This window comes from Lissotriton helveticus, chromosome 9 (assembly GCF_964261635.1).
Source record: "Lissotriton helveticus chromosome 9, aLisHel1.1, whole genome shotgun sequence".
In the NCBI taxonomy this organism is placed as follows: domain Eukaryota; kingdom Metazoa; phylum Chordata; class Amphibia; order Caudata; family Salamandridae; genus Lissotriton; species Lissotriton helveticus.
The window spans coordinates 702,607,811-702,627,737 of record NC_136070.1 but is presented as its reverse complement, the minus strand read 5'-3'; the positions used below and the strand labels follow the sequence as shown (position 1 = coordinate 702,627,737).

The window sequence follows — 19,927 nt, the reverse complement described above, 5'->3', positions numbered from 1 at the left end:
ACATTTGGGTGGACTCACATCCTCTCCAAAATAAAAGATGTGTTTGCGTCCACGAGGGGAGACAAGTTTTTCTCCAAACTTGATTTGGCCAGTGCCTACCATCAGGTGGAACTGCATCCCGATTCATGTCACTTGACTGGTTTTGTATCACCCCAGAGTAGTTTTCAATGTTGCTGAATGCCATTTGGCTTAGCGTCATCGACTTCAGTATTTCATAGGGTCATAAACAATATTCTAAAAGAAGTGGATGATGTCCTAGTATTTCAGGACAATGTCCTCATTTTTGCGCAGGATGCCAGTCCCCATGACTGTATTCTTCATAAGGTTTTGAAGTTGTTTGAGAAATATGGAGTTGTTTTGAAGGCAGAGAAGTGTACGTTTTTTTGCAAAGAAGTAGAAAATATGTGACATCGGATTATACAAGAAAGGGTTAGTCTCGGACCTGGTTTACTGGAGGCCATTGTTAATGCCCCAGCAACCATCGATAAAACTTGTGTAAAATCTTTACTGGGTTTACATGAGTATTACTCTAGGTTTGTTCCTAATTTTGCAACCATAGTGCAGCCCATCAGCAATCTTCTCAAAAAAGGCATGAGATTTGTGCGGTGCAATGATTGTATGTCTGCTTTTAATCAGTTTAAGATGTTGGGGAAGAGTACTGCTCTCAAACCATTTCATACCAGTCTCTCTTGTTGTGTCGGGTGGATGTCAGATAAGTAGGACTGGGAGCCACCGTGACGCAGATAGAGGATGTTGTTGAAAATACTGTTGGGTTTGCCTCCAGAGTGTTTAGAGCCGCTGAATGCAGTATTCTGTGATTGAGAAGTAGCTTTTGGCTTGTTGTAGGGCGATTGAAAAGTTTGTTTGTATATTTGGAGAAAGTGTTTCCTTCTACAGACTGATCTTAAACCTCTCATGAGTATTCTAGGTAGCAGTATGAGCAAGTGCTGTACACCCAGGATGGTCCCCAAATTCCTTCAATACCAATTTGATGTGAGACATACTTCGGGAGGTGAAAATGGGAGGGCAGATTTTCTTTCCCGGTTTCCTATTGAGATTAATGAGCATGATGAGATCAAGTTTGGTGACCTCATTGATTAGGATTGTGAAGATTGTCTGGTTGCGGCTTTGGAATAACTGGAGTTGAGATTGTGCTCTGAAGATGAGTGGAGCTCTACCTTTCAAGATGATTGTGTGTTGTAGGAAGTTTGTACTCTAGTAAAGAGGGTTTGGCCCAGAGAAAAGACATTGTCTCCTGTCTTACAACTGTTTTGGAAGGTGGAGAACGAGATCTCTTTGAAAGATGGTTTGCTCTTGTGAGGTGACAAGCTTATTCCTCCTCATGCTTCTAAATTGGTATTATTGAGTGGGCTCACGAAGAACATTTGGGATCCACACCCATCAAACATCGTATTCGTGATAACTTTTGATGTCCTAGTATGGACACAGATATTGATGAGATGGTTGTGAACTGTTGTGTGTGTGGGGCCTCTGACAAAAGTCTTTAGGTAGCTACCCCTCCTCTTCAGCCTATTGAATGTCCGCATGGCCCACGGGTGAATCTGGGAGTTGATAGCAGGGAACCCTACGATATCCTCTCAGGGGGATTCAGGTATGTTTTGGTTCTCATGGACTATGCTTCTAAATGGCCAATAGTTAAATTGGTGAGAGTACCTAATGTCAAGAGCATTAAGGGAAGATTGGTTGAAGAGAAGGGTTTAATGAGGTTTTGGTGTCGGACAATGGGAAACAATTTGTTAGCAATGAGTTTCAATCCTTTCTTGTTGTTTCTGGTGTAAGGCATGTGAGAAGTTCCTTGTATCAGCCTCAAACTAAGGGACTTGTTGAGAGGATGAACCAAGTGGTGGGTGAGTGTGTCAAGTGGGCCAGAGCAGGAAATCATGCTGTGAGTAAGGCTTTGAGTAGCATGATCTGGTTTTGTAGGACCTTGCATCAATCCTCTACGAAGGTCTCACCTTTTGAATTCATGAGAGGTAAGAGGGCCAACACTAGTTTCAGACCTGGATGGATGTCAAAATGGATTACGTCAGAGTCAGATGTCTTAAAATTGAGGCCTGTTTTGAAGGAGAATATGTCTCTTACTCAAGTTAAGCAGAAGGAGTGGCATAATGCCAAGAAAGAAGTTAACATGTCTCCACTAGAGTTTGGAGACATGATCAGGATAAAACATTCGGTCCATGTCAAAAGGGGTGAGTACTTTTGGGGAACCTGTCAAGGTTTTGAAAATTGAGGGAAATGCTGTGCAAGTTGAAGGGGTTCATGGTGGAACCTTGCTAAAGTTGTTAAAGTGTGGGCAAAGTGTTCTGTTTCTGAGTGTGGACACAGAGGGTCTGTTCGCAGTGACAAGTTTTAGCCAACAAGTAAATATCAGGAGAAGTGCCAGAGTCATTGTTAAGCCTGCTAAATGCCAATTGTAATTTTGTATTTCTTATTTTATTTTTTTGGGGGGGGAGATGTGTAGTATGTACTTAGTTTTAGTTGTGTATATTTCTTCAATGTAGAATTGTAAGACTATTTAGAATGTCACTTGTTTACAATTAGAATGTGTTCTTGGAAGTCAATGTTGGAGCTCTGTCTGGTGGAGCCGTTAAGTTTGCGGGCTCTACAACCATGTAGCCGTGAAATAAACTACTTCACATTGAACCTGTTTTCAGCCTCTTCACTACAAAAACTACTTGGCAAAAGCACCATACAGGGATGCACTCTGTCTCCCCATATTTACGCTCTCATGATGGAGCCTCTAGTTCACCGCATTGAATCAATTCCCAGGATCTAGAGTCTTGAGGCAGATGGTGAGCAGTTTAAATTGGCCCTTTTTGCCGATGATGTTCTATGTTTTCCCACGTATCTGGAGTCGCCATTCCCACATTTATTAGATGAATTACATTGCTTTTAGGAAGTCTTGTGTTTTAGTATCAATTACACCAAGTCTAGGGGCATAGGAGTAGCTGATGCAAACCACAAGATTCCTCCTTTACTCTCTTCGTTCGGCTTGGCTTGGGGGCTACTTCCCTACGCTATATGGGTATTTGCCTGACCATATCTGTCAACAAGCTTTATAATTATAACATTCCACCGGTATTGGAGGCCTTACTTAAAGGCCTCTATCGCTGGGGCATGAATGAGATATCTTAGCTGGGCCAAATTAACACCATAAAGATGAACTACTTACCACTCCTGGTGTATGTAACGCACACCATACCCCTTTGGATCCCCTGAGAGACTATCCAGCAAGCCCAAAGGTAGTTACTGCAATTTGTTTGGTTAACTTTATCCCCCACATACCAAGGACCACTCTTTATAAGAGTCCGCTGGATGATGGGTCAGGCTTCCTTGATATAGAAAACTGTATACATGCCACACAATTGAAATCTGGCCTGGATTTGCATATCCCCCAAACACAAAGCTTTGGGTGCTCCTGGAGCAAGGATTCTCGACCCTTCCATACAAAATATCCTGTGACTGAGACCTCATGATCGTTTTCCATTGCACCAATCTCCTCTTTATCCTACTACAACCCTTCTCAGGTGCTAAGATAGGGTCAATCACAGTCAGGCAGCCAATGCTAATCCCGCCCTAATGTCTCCTATAACACATAATTCGGATTTTGTATCAAGCACTATCAAAGCCTGCTTTGCGGTCGGGCTTTGGCCCCTTTACTGGATGATCACATGGAGTCACCTCAGATAGACAAACTTCCAAACAACGCTTCCAACTGACTTCCTCTGATTAATTCTGGCACAGCCAATTATTATACTGGGCTCACTCACCTCCTCTAAAAACTAAAGGTATGAGAACCAAGACTACCCTGGAACATCTATTGCACAGGGGTCAACTAGGAAAGACATTACCCACCCATACTGGGCTCTCTGTGAACTTTTCCAAGCATGACGACATATACACCAGTCACTGTGGGAGCAGAACCTAGGCACATCCATTCCTGATGAAACCTGGCAGCAAGTGTGGGGGAGAGCATCAAAGACCGCTATTTGCCTCTAACACAAGGCCAATTCTTATAAACTCCTCACAACGTGGTACTGGCACTTTACCCCGGTTAGGCTGCATGCTATAGTTGGCACCGCTGATCTCTGCAGAGGGCCTGTGGCTCTAGAGATACTTGCACATGTGGTGGAAATGTGTACATGTTAGGTATTTTTTGGTGGAGGTGCTTCTGTTGATTTCCCAAATATGTTCAGCAACCCTTCCAATGAACCCTTTGGTGCTTTTGTTGAGAGCATCTGGGGAAGACTTTGCTTATCTCTATACTACCCCCAGGGGCAAGTTACTCTTCTTTTTCCTTCTAGTGGCCAGGCTCACTATAGCTGACACCCGGAAGAGTCTCCTCCCTCGCATCCTTGCTTTGTGGTGGACCATGGTGTGACACAATTATGTAGTGGAATGCTTGACTGCTTTGGTAACAGACATGATAAATACATTTGAACATACATGGTCACCATTCCGGACATATATCAAGAGGGACAGGGCAGGTATGAATCCTACCACTTCTGTGTCTTCTACCTTGCAACATGCTCGTTTGGGGGGCTTTTTAAAATCTGCTAGTGAGCTGGAGAGGCAGTGTTGATGGGTAGTTGCAATTCCCACCAGACTTAATAGATGACACATTATTTGGCATCTCTGGACTTGTTTAAATTCTTGGTTGCAATTCATTGCTCTAGGAGCTTCTGTATGGTTGTGGACAATACCGCCCTTGCTTCCTTTTTTTACTCTCCTCTGGTGCTGCCATCACCCTGGTCCTTTCCCTTCTATATCTAGGCTACTCCCTCCTTTCTTGTACTCCTATGGTTTTCCCTTGTATAATTTAATAATTATTTAAATAAAAGTTTTTAAAAAACTAAAAAACACCAAATAAACAAAGAAATTTGCAGTTACAGCTACTGAACTAATGATGACTTGCACCCATGTAGATTCCTGATTTTGACCTCACATTTCACATCACTTATTGCATGTTAGGATACATCATCAATGAAATTGCTAATGATATCTCAAAATACATAATTGATCACATCACTGATGATATCGCTGATGACCTCATCCAATGATTGTGACAGTGTGCTGTAGGCTTTGTTGACTGGAATATATTCAACAGCTGCAGCTGTGCCAAACTTTCTATCACACATTAACTGATAGTGGACATAACATATGTCAACATACAGAACACATAGCATATTTGTTCACTCACTTACATTTGGTGGAAGCTACCCTCATTTTACTGGCATTCACCTGCTTCACATCCAAAATACCACCATAGAATTTAATGGATCACCCACTTTTTAAACCTTGAACACTCTCCAAAAAGGGTTTGTTCCCTATTGACCTTAATGAGACCATCCTCATAAAGACTTCCCATGACAAGCAATTTTGAGTCGAGAGGGTGACAAATATGCAGTAGCCACTGGTAAGACACCTACAGCAAAACCCTAAGGACAACCCTCATTGTTTGTTAAAAAAATACACTACACACTTTCCTGAACTGAGCAGATTGGCAGACAACCTTAGAGTCATGCTGACAACCACATAGTGAGTTAAACCATCTCTAAGTGTGTCACCCCTACATTCTGCATAATTCAACAAGGTTCACTGCTGCAAACTCTTCAGTGAAGTTCTGGAAATAAACATCACACCTTATAAGCGTCTGCTTTACATAGAATTTGTCTAAACCACTATATATCAACTATTTAATATGGAAACATGGCCAGGCAAATGGAAGCTTCAGCTTTTCTCACAGATGTTTGCCAACATGTTTTGGTTATTCTATGATGTATGTAACTATAGGCCTTTTACTACCAACTTTCTTTTTTAAATGATGTATAGGGTTACTGAGTAATGTGAACAGCAATATCATGGATAGTGCCATCAATGATGTCACCAGTTATTGACGTCTTTGTTGTGATTTGCAATTACACCTCTCAGTAATGTTGTTTAACCCCTTCCATGCGTCGGACGGCCGGCGGCCGGCCGACGTCACGTTGGGCGTGTGCGGAGGACGGCCGGGGGCCGTCCGAACCACGCCCACGCCATAAATCACCCGCACCGCGGCGGAATTTTCGCCGCGGTCAAGGGGTTAAAATGTCACAAGGGATATAACATGTCAGGTCGTAATTAATGCTTGATGGAGAGCAAGTTATAGTTAGTTCACTAAACTCTAACTGGTGAATTCCAGTGTTTTTAAAGTTAATTCTTATCTCGTTGCAAACCCTAACTATAGAGTCGATTAAGTATTTGCTTTTTTTTCACTGAATGTTTTCGGTTTTCGTAATGTATTAAGATCTTATTATCATACCTAACTATATAACATCACTCTAACTTTTGATTTTTGGTAAATTTCTGTCGTTTTTTTAAATCCAAGATTCCAAGCTGAGCATATGCCTGTTACTATCTAATGTGGTGCTTATATCTCATTACCTAATTATAACACCACTTTAACCTTTACCTAGTTCAGTGAATTTCTGTGTTTTTTTAAATCATATTCTAGGTTCTTCATGTTGTAACCATGCACTGCTTATTACCTTACTATTAAATATTGCCACATAAAATCTCTTCTAACACTCTGTAATAATTAATCGTTGCCTCTATAAGGTTGTGGATCAAAACATCAAATAGCACATTACAAACTGTTAGCAGTGTTAACTGTTCGCTGTTTTGGTACCCAATGGGTGCTACCTATACCCTGTGCTTAATTCCTGCTGTTGGTTGCGGGTGGTGGGTACTGGAACTCATTTTTCGGGATAAACTTCACTTTAATTTCTCGTTATCATGCTTAAACCTAGGGCAAGAAAGTAAAATCCAGAAATGGGAGAAAGATAAAGATAGGAGAGCAGTGCCAAAGGGTGAAGACCGGGAACATGAAGAACCTGCTAGAGTTTAATAAAAAGACCGAAAATGTAGGGTGGTGGAAGAAAGAGGCAGGAGGTGAAATGAAGAGTAGGTAGCTTTAGTTATTCTGTAACCACTATATTTGGCAGCACTGCTTCAGGACCCCAGCAAAAACTTTTAAAATTAAACAATGCCAGTTGGTTTATCTGTGTGCTATATATTACATCTGTACTGTAAATCTTGTGTGCATTCAGGCATTCTGTATCTGTATGCTGCCAGACAGAAGTAATACATTGCAATTGAAATAATTAACATGATACGTTGCAACATTAACATGCACAAAAGTTTCTATTTGTTTCTTAAAACTGTCTTTTTTTTGTCTCTTCTCTGCATATCTCCGATGAATGTATTTCCAGAAGTTCCCCGGGTCTCCTGATAACACCTGCCTGCTGAATCAGCTGAGGTCCATTGCAGACTATGCCTGGTTGAGGCATGAACTACAACGGAAGTTGTGAAGGCTTCAATGGAGGGGGTTGGAGATCAGGGATCCCCATATGTTCTAAACGGCAAAAGATTCCTTGGGAGCCTTCAAATCCTGTGTGATGTGACCAAACGAGAAGATGTAGATGAAAATCAATAATTGTTTATGCCTGCATCCACCATAACAGGTAATCTGTGGGAATGGACGCACCATGGTGGATCCACTCAACACCACAGATGGGCCGTTCCCCAACACTTCTGGTCCCTTTTACCATGACCATGCAGCCAGCCGCATTATCATCCCTTCTATTTATTCCATTGTCTGCTGCGTGGGGCTAACAGGCAATGCCATGGTGATCTACGTTATCCTGCGTTATGCTAAAATGAAAACTGCCACCAACATCTACATTCTGAACCTAGCCATTGCGGACGAGCTCTTCATGTTGAGTGTGCCATTCCTGGCCACCGCCACAGCTCTACAACACTGGCCCTTTGGGTCCTTCATGTGCAGGCTGGTGCTTAGTGTTGATGCCATCAATATGTTCACAAGCATCTTCTGCTTGACAGTGCTTAGTGTGGACCGCTACATTGCTGTGGTGCACCCCATCAAGGCGGCCAAATATAGACGACCAACGGTAGCCAAGGTCATCAACTTCTGCGTCTGGATTCTATCACTGGTGGTCATCCTGCCTATCATCATATTTGCTGATACAGTGCCATCAAGTGATGGCGGGGTAGACTGTAATTTCCTGTGGCCAGAGAATTCCAACTTTCTCTGGCTAGAAGCCTTTGTGGTGTACACATTCCTCCTGGGTTTTCTTATCCCATTGGTGGCCATCTGTCTCTGCTACTGCCTCATTGTGGTGAAGATGAGGGCAGTGGCACTCAAGGCGGGCTGGCTGCAGCGGCGCAAGTCAGAGCGCCGCATCACACGAATGGTTATGCTGGTGGTGGCTGTCTTTGTTGTCTGTTGGATGCCCTTCTACATCATCCAGCTCTTCAGTGTCTTTTTCCACCCACCTAACCCTTTGGTCACTCAGCTCTTTGTCATCCTCAGCTATGCCAACAGTGGTGCCAACCCCATTCTGTACGGCTTTGTCTCTGACAACTTCCGCCGTTCATTCCAGCGTATCATCTGCTTCCGATGGATGGATGGTGGGCTGGAGGAGCCCATGGACTACTGCGCTGTCACCCTGAAGAATCGGGTGTGCAAGCCCAGAGACTTCCCCCAGGATTACTTAGGCTCTGAGATGGTTTACAGGAATGGGACCTGTGCCACAAAAACCACAATGCTTTGAGTGGAAGGTCATCTGATGCGGGGGGCAGCACCAGGGACTCAAGGACAGTTCATAGACCAAGCATTGCTATCAAAACTGGCTATCAAGTTAGGCGCGGGCGCTAGTGACTGTATGGATAGGTGGCAACCAATTTATTCCATAGACAGAAATCGTGACTGATGGACTAAAATAACATTGCACTTTGCCCTTCCTTGTAAGTCTTTCCTCACCAATCTCTTCTTTTTTTTAATACCGTGCCACATTCCTTTCCATTACTAACAACTGTTTAGCACCCTTTGCTATGTAGGGCTACTAGTTCTCGTTGCGCCCCTCTTCTTTATCTTCTCCATCTCATCCCTTTTACCTTCCCTTCCATTTCCCTTATCTACCCTCCGTTAAAAAGTGTCGTAGATAAGCAAACCAATGACACAACTGCATTTTCTCAATGACACAACTGCATTTGCTCAAGGTCCTCTGTAATAGTCAGATTTCTGGGTGGAACATGCCAATTTTCTCAGCTAGTTGAAAGGACCAAAAACGAGACAGAGAAACCACGCACAAGAAACAAACGAGTTTGTCCTTCTGTTTTCTTCCCCATTATTACGCCTGGGATGTTGGAAGAAATGCCAGGAGATTTTATTGACAGCTTCTCTTCCTCCCTAGAGGGGCTGTGCTGGAGAGGCACTTCAAATGAGCGAAAATAAAGCGGATCAGTGAATAAACACGAGTCATTAATAACGATTTATAAATTCTTATTTAAACATAAACCTTCCGCGTCTGACTTTCTTCTTCTTTGACCCCAAACGGTCATGGTTACCAGTTCCAGTTCTTTTTGCTTTCTAAGACCTGGACAAAAACGGCATGACTTCAACTTAACATATTGTACTTAGGAGAGAACTGGCTCACTCTCTCATTATCCGAACAGACTAATACCACATTAATACTACATGGACAGGAACGAAATCACAGTGACAGAAATCATATGCACCATTGTAGGCACTAAAACCAAACCTTCGATTACACCTCTGGGTGGCGTTGAGCATTACAACTATTCTCGACTGCCGACCTCCTAGACAGCTGCGCCCCATCTGTATGGGCAGAGAGGCAATGCTACCACCTTTTTGTCCCCAACAAGAAGAGTGTCTGTCAGGCTTAACAAGGGTGCCAGTCAGCCTCACAGACACTCTTCTTGTTCAGGGCAGGCCGCGAGGAGCAAGGCATGCGCTAAATTAGCAGGTGCCTGACTGCTTCAGCTGAACTTTGCCAGGCTGAGGATTTCCCAGCCCTGTTGGTGTGACCCCCTTAGTCTAGCAAAAATGCTTCCAGGCCTCCCCCTTGTGATGAGGAAGAGCGGCACTGATAGCCTCCAACCAGAGCATTTCAGTTTTAAGCGCTGAAGTGTCAATGGCCAATCAGTGCCACCTCCAGGGGTGAGCAGAACTCGTGGAATTTTACTCCGCGGAATTCCGTGGAGGTACATAAAAACTTGTGAATGCCCCAGAGTTAGGCCAACAGGCAGAAATAGGCACCTGGTGCTGCTTGCGCTATGATTTTGTGCTAGTAGTGCGTTACGTGCTGAAAACTTAGCACAAACGGCACCACCTGGTGCACCAGAGAGTGCAGCTACTCGAGATGATTTTGCTGCCCTTCAAGTAGATTTTCTACTAGAGCTGCAGCCTTCTCACTGTAAACGGTGGCGACCGCCTGGGTTTAAGAAATCTTGACAGTAGGTCTCCTAGTGACCGGAAATCACACTGTGGATGCCATATCTCACTCGCATTCTCCAAATGACCATTCTCGAGGTGGGCATGAGAAAACATTCCACCACCCGGCAATTGGTGGAATTTGGCGAGAACTCTATGTTACAAGAGTCACCAAAATTCTGCCAATTTCGCAGACGGAAGGGCATTTTCTGCCCACCCCTAGACACCGCGTAACAGGGTGGGGTGAGTGGGGTCGGCAAGTCTCGCTGGCTCCATCCCACTCTGTGATGAATGCTGCCTTCCCTCAATGGTTAACATAAGGTTAGCCAATGAGAGAAGGCAGCCGTCCTAACCCTCCTGAGACCTCCGTGGTGTTCCTCCAGGAGAGCTACAGTGAAGGTGAGCTTTATGCAGTTTGCAGCCTGTGTGTGTGTGTGTGTGTGTGTATGCATGAATGTATGTATGAGTCGGTATTTGGGAGCACTGTGAATTGGTGTGTGTGTGTGTGCATGTTTGTGAATGCATGAGGGTGAGTGAGTGTGTATGTGTGGTCCCCTGTGCCCCTCCTTGGTTAAATTATGCCTCTCTGCCCCTAGATAACACAAAACCATCTTAATCTAAGTCACAGATCTCACCCACCAGGCTCTCACTGTATAGCAATTCATGACACTTTTGTGCAGATTTATCAACACTTTGCGCTTTCGCAAAGCTATAGAAAGTGAAGCATAGTGGCGCAAAGTGTTGATAAAGTATTTCCATGCGCAAATTACGTTTTTTACTACGTCAAGGGGTATCCATTTGTGCTACATCGGTGTTCCCATTGGTAGACTGGATTTCGCTGCAAAAAATAACACCTCCTTGAGGCAGGCATCAACAAGAAGAATTAATTTTATTTCTCTGAACTTTTCTCACATTGCACGGCTGCAGCACTGTACAGCTCGCATCCAATGATTGAAGTGTTTTAGAGTGAGTTTAAGTACTGTATGTTGTATTAAAACGATACCCTTTGAGTACAAAGAATAAACTAAGCACCTTGAACAGAATTTTGCACTATAGTGTGGCAGTAGACAGCCTGCTTGTGAGCCAATGTTGGGGAAGAGTGAGGCACTGTCATATCTTAGTAGATGGTTCTGCAATGCTCTCTTCCCTTGGCACTACACAGCACAGCAACTTTGGTTTTTGCGCTTCGTTATGCTATTTTGTTTCAATAACTGTGCCCCAAGATGACTTCACTTCTAAATGGACCACAGCAGCAATCCTGTCCACATTCCATGACATTTGTGTTCATGTCCCAACTGTACTTTCTCCTACAGCTTCTGATCCCTAGGAACTCTAGATATCTTCCTTTACAAAGACATTCATCTGCAACCACTTATGACACCCAATATCTGTATCAAACACCCATTCCCTTATATGTAATGTCATCATAGGACCACTCACACCAACGATACCTCTACCATCATCGTGCTCACACTTTTCAGTCTGATATTAAAAATCAGCGAGACATCTTCACAAGCAATTAAGTTCTCAACAACCAATTCAACAGAGTAGCTTGAGACATCGAGAAATGCTGTGCAACTTCAAGCCAATCTGTGACTAAACTCTGGATCAGGGTTGGGTGCAACTGCAATATTTTTTCTACACAAAATATGAATAATGGTTATGAAAATGATGCATGTTAGAAGAAATACACTTTGGCGGTCATCTTCTTGAATCTTGCGCGTGAAGTACACAGCTGTGTTTAAAAAAAAATTGAGGTATCCGCACAATGGATTTTTCATACAGTTTCTAAACTGGAGCCATGAATTTTGCTAGCACGGCCATTCCACAACAACTAGGACGCGGGCATTTTCTGCTTGAGCCACTCTCTCGTAAATTATGGGGAAAGACTTAAGCAGAGAAAAAAACGTATAAAGTACAATAAATGCAATATTCCATATTTATATATGATTATGCTCATATTCCCAAAAAGTTTAGACATCCTGCATGTAGATACACCTACACTTCCATATCCTCACTCAACAGAGATGATCAAACACTAACACTCTTTGGAAACTCTTTACCTGACATTTCCCTCATAATACCATTCCTACCGTACCTCTTGATAATTCTGATCCACCTTAATAAAGCCTGGGTAGATTTCTTAGCCCCTCGTGTCTAAGAAATACAGACACAACATTCACTTCTTGAATCATCATCATCAAATCCTCACCTAAGATCATCGGAAACACTCCTTCTAGAAAAGACTTAAGTGAACCAAACAACCACACACCTGTCACCAGTACTTCTGGAGAAAGTACTAGAGGGTCAACTCAAGAAGTTCTGGAAAACTCTACACACATTTGACATACAACAATGTAGAATCTGTCACAGGCACTGAAAAAGCCCTCATCATGAAGATGTGATTCATCGGAAAATTCTAAAAGGGTGAATGAATATCACATTGATTGATCAAGCCTGACATAGGTAAGTCTTGTCGAAAATCCAAAATGTCTAATAGCCTAATTGATGAAAAAGCAAAGTAAAATTACACAGGGTAAAGGTATGAATTGAAAATTAAAAATTAAAAAGTCTCTGAGAGCAATGACAAGGCCAACAAATGAGAAATTGTTATTCTGTAATAAAAATATTAAAGAAGAGGGAAAACAATAAAAAGATCTTGGTGTGTTAGATTGCTGACCACTGAAATATAAACCGAGTAAGTGGTTAGACTAAGAAGAAAGGAGGCTAAACAAAGGAGTGAATAGTAGGTACACAAAAGAGAAAAAATGAGAAAAGGCAGGGGAAAGTACTATGATGAAAGTCCTCCATCGGGTGAAAAACTCAACCCACCCTGAAAATGAAAAGAAAACCGTACCAAAGCATTAAGGGGAATATGTAAATGAGCAGATGGCAAAGCTAAGGAAAAGGTAAGAAATATGATGAAGGTATTCCTAATATGTTCACATTCCAAAAATAAGAGGAACAAAGGAGGGAGGTGAAACAAGATGGATTTTATAGACAGGTCTACTACAGCCATGAAACGTAGCAAGCATAATCGAGTCTAATGAAAACTTCAGATCCATTAGAAACCACTTTCACATTTTATTATAAAATATATTGGCACACATAGCGGTATGCAGATGAATACAAACAAATAACGCTGAAGTACATAGTAATACATGACTATGTTTTCGCATGTCAAAGAGTGATTTGGCAGTTTGGGTGGTCTTCCTAAAGATGGGAAGCAAAACTGACAAACAATAATAGATATAACAAACCTCCGATTTTAACATCGTCAACCTAATGCTAATATCAAAACAAATGCTATTCCTTAGAAGGATAAAAATGAGTGAACCTAAACACAGTAGGACTTCTACTGAAGACTCATCCCAGACTTCAAACATGGTCAACTCAATAGCCCACTGCCTTCCATCATACATCTACCTTTCTAAAAAATATATATTCTATTTGATGTTTATTTCACTTTACATACAAGTCACAATTTCAGCATTATCAAAGGAGCTACATCAATTTGTTATAAAGAATATAATATTTTTTAGGAGAAATAACTCAATACAGAGCTGCGAAAATTGCAACGTAAATGATATTTAAGACAAAGAAAACGTATTTGTGTTTCAGAAAAAAAAAGAAAAGGTGAGTTAAAACTTTGTAAAGCAGTAAAAATAAACCTATGTTATTGCTAGTCCTCCTGCACTCAATAATTTACAGGTGTATTTCACCTTTTTTAATTCACTAATAGCATTTTTAGGTCTCGCCTTTTCCATTCCGAAGGAATGGGAAATGGAGAGAATTCAAGTGCTCAAAATCCTCGTGAAACCAAGGGCTTTTTGGTGCGGTTTTCTTTGAGTTCACGTGAATCACGTGATCAAACAAGCACGCGCATCAGCCTCCCTCCCTCCCTCCTAATTGCATTTTGTTCACGGCCGCCACCACATCAAAGGGCTTCTCCCAGCGTGTGCTCTGCGGCTTCTCCTCCCCTAATTATTCATGGCTGGCCGGCCGTACTTTCAGTTTCCCGGCCGCTCTTTATTGAAAGCTTTTTGCCTATCTCGCTGTCTATCCTCGATCACTCCGCTGCTCTCTGGCTATGCTTGTTATTTATTCCTTTTCGTGTCCGTCTGTTCTCCATGTTACTCTCGGCTTTGGATGCCTCTCTGCTGCCCTCTTCTGTGGCTGTCTATCCTCGATCACTCCGCTGCTCTCTAGCTATGCTTGTTATTTATTCCTTTTCGTGTCCGTCTGTTCTCCATGTTACTCTCGGCTTCGGCTGCCTCTCTGCTGCCCTCTTCTGTGAGTCACCCCCTTATCTATTCTCCTCTGTGCCTCTTTCTCATGTGTGCTTCTCGTTCTGCCCCATCTCTCCCCCACTGTATCTGTCACTCCTGTCTGTCTATCCTCGGCCCCTGTGTCTCCTCTCCACTGCTGTCCCCCCTATCGTTTCTCCTCGTGTCCGTCTGTTCTCCATGTTACTCTCGGCTTCGGCTGCCTCTCTGCTGCCCTCTTCTGTGGCTCACCCCCTTATCTATTCTCCTCTGTGCCTCTTTCTCATGTGTGCTTCTCGTTCTGCCCCATCTCTCCCCCACTGTATCTGTCACTCCTGTCTGTCTATCCTCGATCACTCCGCTGCTCTCTAGCTATGCTTGTTATTTATTCCTTTTCGTGTCCGTCTGTTCTCCATGTTACTCTCGGCTTCGGATGCCTCTCTGCTGCCCTCTTCTGTGGCTGTCTATCCTCGATCACTCCGCTGCTCTCTAGCTATGCTTGTTATTTATTCCTTTTCGTGTCCGTCTGTTCTCCATGTTACTCTTGGCTTCGGCTGCCTCTCTGCTGCCCTCTTCTGTGGCTCACCCCCTTATCTATTCTCCTCTGTGCCTCTTTCTCATGTGTGCTTCTCGTTCTGCCCCATCTCTCCCCCACTGTATCTGTCACTCCTGTCTGTCTATCCTCGGCCCCTGTGTCTCCTCTCCACTGCTGTCCCCCCCTATCGTTTCTCCTCGTGTCCGTCTGTTCTCCATGTTACTCTCGGCTTCGGCTGCCTCTCTGCTGCCCTCTTCTGTGGCTCACCCCCTTATCTATTCTCCTCTGTGCCTCTTTCTCATGTGTGCTTCTCGTTCTGCCCCATCTCTCCCCCACTGTATCTGTCACTCCTGTCAGTCTATGCTCGGCCCCTGTGTCTCCTCTCCACTGCTGTCCCCCCCTATCGTTTCTCCTCTTTCCGTGCAGCCGCTCCTCTGTGCCTGTCTCTCTTCTGTGCCTGTCTGTCTCTCATTTGTGCCTGCCTGTCTGGCTCTCCTCAGTTCTGCTCCTCACACTGTTACCCTGCATGCTTCGAGTGCAGCACTCAGCACGCCGCTCGCTTCCTCATTCCTCCGACAGAGTTTACCAGAAGTTGCTGAGGAGAGGGTGTCTCAAGAACTTGTACGACATCAGCGTTCTCTCTATTTCTCACACTTCCATCTTCTTGCCTTTCCACCTTTCCCTCCCTTTTCACCTCTCCTTTTTTTCTTCTTCCTTTTTCCCCCTCCATCTGTTTCTTTATTTTTCTGTTTATTACATTCTTTTTTGTTTCCTACTCCTATTTCTTTGGCTTGTGTTTCTTTCTCTTCGTCCCCTATTTCTTTCTTCCTTCTTCTCTATTTCTTCCTATCACATCTATCTACCTTCTTCCATTCCCTCCCTTCCCTTCTTTTGTGTAGCACACTTTTACAATGTATTTTTTCCTTGTTTTGTGCCAGGGCTCTCTTTGTGTAGGGGTCGCCCTCAATAAGCAGCATTCCACCCATTTGATTAAAGTGAGGTGCACTATGAGTGAAGTTTTAAAGAGGAGAGGGAGATGGCTACTTAGAACTCGCTAGATTGTGTACAAACGCAACAGAGCAAAGAGACTGAAAGATTCAAACCTGGATGTGGTGCCACGCAGCTTGGGAGTGGATAGTTAACAAGATTAACAAGCATTGGCATAGCCAATAGGTCAAGCATTTGGGACCTTATAAGTGTTTAGCCATGCAACAGTTGGTGTTGTTGCACCAAGGATATTCTGCTCTATAACTAAATACTTATAGGGTTCAAAATTACATTACATTACAATTGCAAATAACAATGCCTTTTATTTTTGTTTTCATTTTAAAAACATAAAGGGCTTTGTCATTTACAAAACCAATAGCTCCAACTTTCCTACTGCGAGACCTATTGGCAACGCCAGTGCTTGTTTATCATTAAAGTCAATCATCACCGAAGGCAAGACATTCTGGGCTTCATTTATGAAAAGTGACACATCGCTGCGAGAAAACAGCAATGCGTCACTTTTCATTGCGCCCTCCTCGCGACACCTATGATGCGTCATATCAGAAGGAGTTACAGATACGTCAGTATTTCTGACAAATCTGTAGGCGCAAAAATTACGCATTGCCGACGTGTGTCACAAAAGTGACGCAACTCCAGGAATGGGTCATTACACATGGGAAAATCCCATCTGATATGTGCTTGCGTCAGTCTTACGCCTGCCATGATCTCATAGGTTTCACTGCGTCACTTCTATGAGCCTTTCTTGTAGCGGAACGACCCCTGCATACATTATACCTGGCACAGGTATAATGTGGCGTAGGGGTTTACAAAGTGACTCATTTACCTAGATGTGTCACTTTGTAAATATGGCCCAACTAGGCACATTTTTTACACTGCTGGTGCATCACAAAAAGTGACGCATCAGGGGTGCAAAAGTGACACAAGGGCTCATAAATAAGCCCCTCTAGCATTTAGGGACTTAGGCCCTCATTAACAATAGCCGAATAGTTTCTGGCATGTGCAGAAACTTACAACACATTTTCTTATGCTGAATTTTGTGTTTTTTTAATCATCCCTGGTACATACTGTGGGGCATATTTACTTAATGCCACGCTACGCGCCTTCTAAAACACAGGGCCGCACTGTATTTACAAAAATACGGTGCAACCCTGTGTTTCCCCCTGCGCTGGCACTAAATTTAGGTGCCTAGCGAAAATGCAGGCATCCTTGCACCATAGTGCAAGGATGCCTGCATTGTGGGTTATTATTGTTTGTGTACCGGAAGGTGTCCCTTCCTGCACATAAACAACCATAAATGGTGATTTGTAACTTCTGTGTGTGCTGCTTTGTGCAGCACACATAGAAGTTGCAAGTCGTAATTTTTAAAATGATTGTTTATGTGCAGGAAGGGACTCCTTCCAGCACATAAACAATTATGCATGGTGTTTTGCTGTTTTCATGCAGCACACATAAAAACAGCAAAAACGTTAGAAATAAAGCATTTCTCCACTTTGTGCCCTGTTCAGATCAGGTTTTCCCTGGTCTTAATTTTGGCGTATTCCCCATATTAAGGCCACTCTTGTAAATATAGGTCAACGTAAAAATCAGTGGGTGCTGCGGCGGAACACCCACTGCGACATCCATTGCCTACCCCTTTCATGCTAAGTATGGCGTGAAAGGGTCCCTTATTCACAACACAGCGTTAAGCCATGCTAAATGGCTTAACACTGCCTTGTAAATAAGGTGAAGCGCGTATCCCCACCACAACCCAAAAAAAGTGGCGTTCTGGTGGCAATAGGGACTGTTAAATATGCTCTGGTTGTGATATAAATGGCATCCCCAGGAAAAATGTCGACATGTCACAACTGCTGATATTGACTGGTGGAAAAATGCCCGGTAAATAGAGGATTTGGAAGCAGTACGCACAAAAATAGGCATGTTATGCACAATTTTAAGGGCAAAACCTATAATAAGCAATAATTATTGTGCTCTATAATTTCCAATACCTTGGTGTCAGAATTTGTGATAGCTAGAGCACATAAAATAAGGCTTGTTCTAAGCAGCGCCTAAAGAAATTGTCACCGTAATAATGGATCAAGCATGCAGATTCAATAGATGACAGAAAAAATAGGCATGTTATGCACAATTTTAAGGGCAAAACCTATAATAAGCAATAATTATTGTGCTCTATAATTTCCAATACCTTGGTGTCAGAATTTGTGATAGCTAGAGCACATAAAATAAGGCTTGTTCTAAGCAGCGCCTAAAGAAATTGTCACCGTAATAATGGATCAAGCATGCAGATTCAATAGATGACAGAAAATGTGGAACTTATTGGGGTACCTTAAAAGCAGACTACATTCAATCTTTACAGTTTGGCCTCTTCCGAGGTTAAGTCCTGTCAGAAGATTTTGTAAAGCCCAGGTCAAAAACTTTATGTGGGGCTCCACTCTCATTTTAATACAAGGAGCACTCCATTCTAATCACAGAAAATATTCTCTGGAGAAGGAGTCTTATTTTACCCGGCAGCTCTGGCATTTTGCTTCCATATCATGAATGAACAAGCCACTTCTGCTATTTTATTTATTATATACATTATTTTTGCAGTTGGAGGACGTGACTGCAAAGCTTATAGACACGGAAAAAAAGCGTTGGTTGCCCGTCACCCGTTGAGCGTTCCTATTGAGGTGGATTATTTTTCCCAGAGCTGGATAACTATAGCCTGCTTCTGTCTGTTTGGAGGTTTGGACTAGTCTAGTTTCATTAAGCATGTTTTCGACCATTGCACTGAAATCAGGGTCTATATTTTTGAGGGAAAGGGAGCTTGGCTTCCCTCAACCCCACTTATGTACTTTTTAGGAGTAGAAACACGTTTTATTATCATCATCGTGGGCTATGGAGTATAACCAACCTGATGAGAGAACCCAAGTCCTATTATTTTTAGAGAAAGAAAGGGGAATTTAGTATGTTTTTTGGAGCCCATCTCTCTGGAATGATGTTTACAGGGGTGATACTAAAACAACCATTTAAATTATGTGAATAAGAACCCTGAAGAAGATGTGTTTAACCCCTTTGCTGCTAGTCCTGTTTCTACACAGTTTTGGGATTTTAATGGGACATAGCCTATTTTTCCTCATTTTTGTGCTTTCAAGCTCCTACCAGTTAGTCGTAGAAATGGGTGTGGAACCAAGAATGGATCCTGGAAAGCTATACATTTATGAAAAGTTGACTGAATTCTAAATTTAGCTATGTATCATTTGTGTAGATCCTTCAAGGTTTTCGTATAGGAAATAACAGTTGAATTAAAAGAAATATTGAAATTGAGTTAAAAAAACATCCATTTGTGCCTATGATTTCACCTGTAACTTCAAACTATGTCAGATGTTTGAAACCAATATACTGTTCCGTCCATTGGACCAATCTGATCTGGTTGTAAGGATATATAGGGCTTGTAGGTTCACCAAGAACCCGAGGTACCCAGAGCCAATAACTGAGCTGCACCTTGCAATGGTTTTTCATTGTGAACCAGGTATACAGCAATTCATTTGGTAAAATATAAAGAGTGAAAAAATAGGTACCATGGAAACCTACGTATTTCTGAAATGCAAACAAGATATGGAGTTTAGAAGCAGTGGTTATTTGCACATCTCTGAATTTGTGGATACCCATACTAGCATGTGAATTAGAGGACATTTTTCAAAATGACTTCTTTTTCACATACTGTATTACATTTGGAATGCAGAAATGTATAGAAATACAATTAGTAATAACACTTATTCTACTATTCTGTGTTCTCCTAAGTCTTATGATAAAAATGGTTCCTCA

The 19,927-nt window shown here is 42.7% G+C and overlaps 1 protein-coding gene across 1 annotated transcript in view; it reads left to right on the top strand.

The window, feature by feature from the left end:
- The window catches only part of LOC144782938 (somatostatin receptor type 1-like), a 375,789-nt gene extending 366,510 nt beyond the window's left edge, over positions 1–9,279 (top strand). Inside the window, exon 3 of the mRNA XM_078662168.1 lies at positions 7,272–9,279. Coding sequence (XP_078518294.1) covers positions 7,548–8,633 — 1,086 coding nt within the window. The 5' untranslated portion in view covers positions 7,272–7,547 and the 3' untranslated portion in view covers positions 8,634–9,279. The remainder of the gene's footprint in view (positions 1–7,271) is intronic.
- The last annotated feature ends 10,648 nt before the right edge of the window (positions 9,280–19,927 follow it).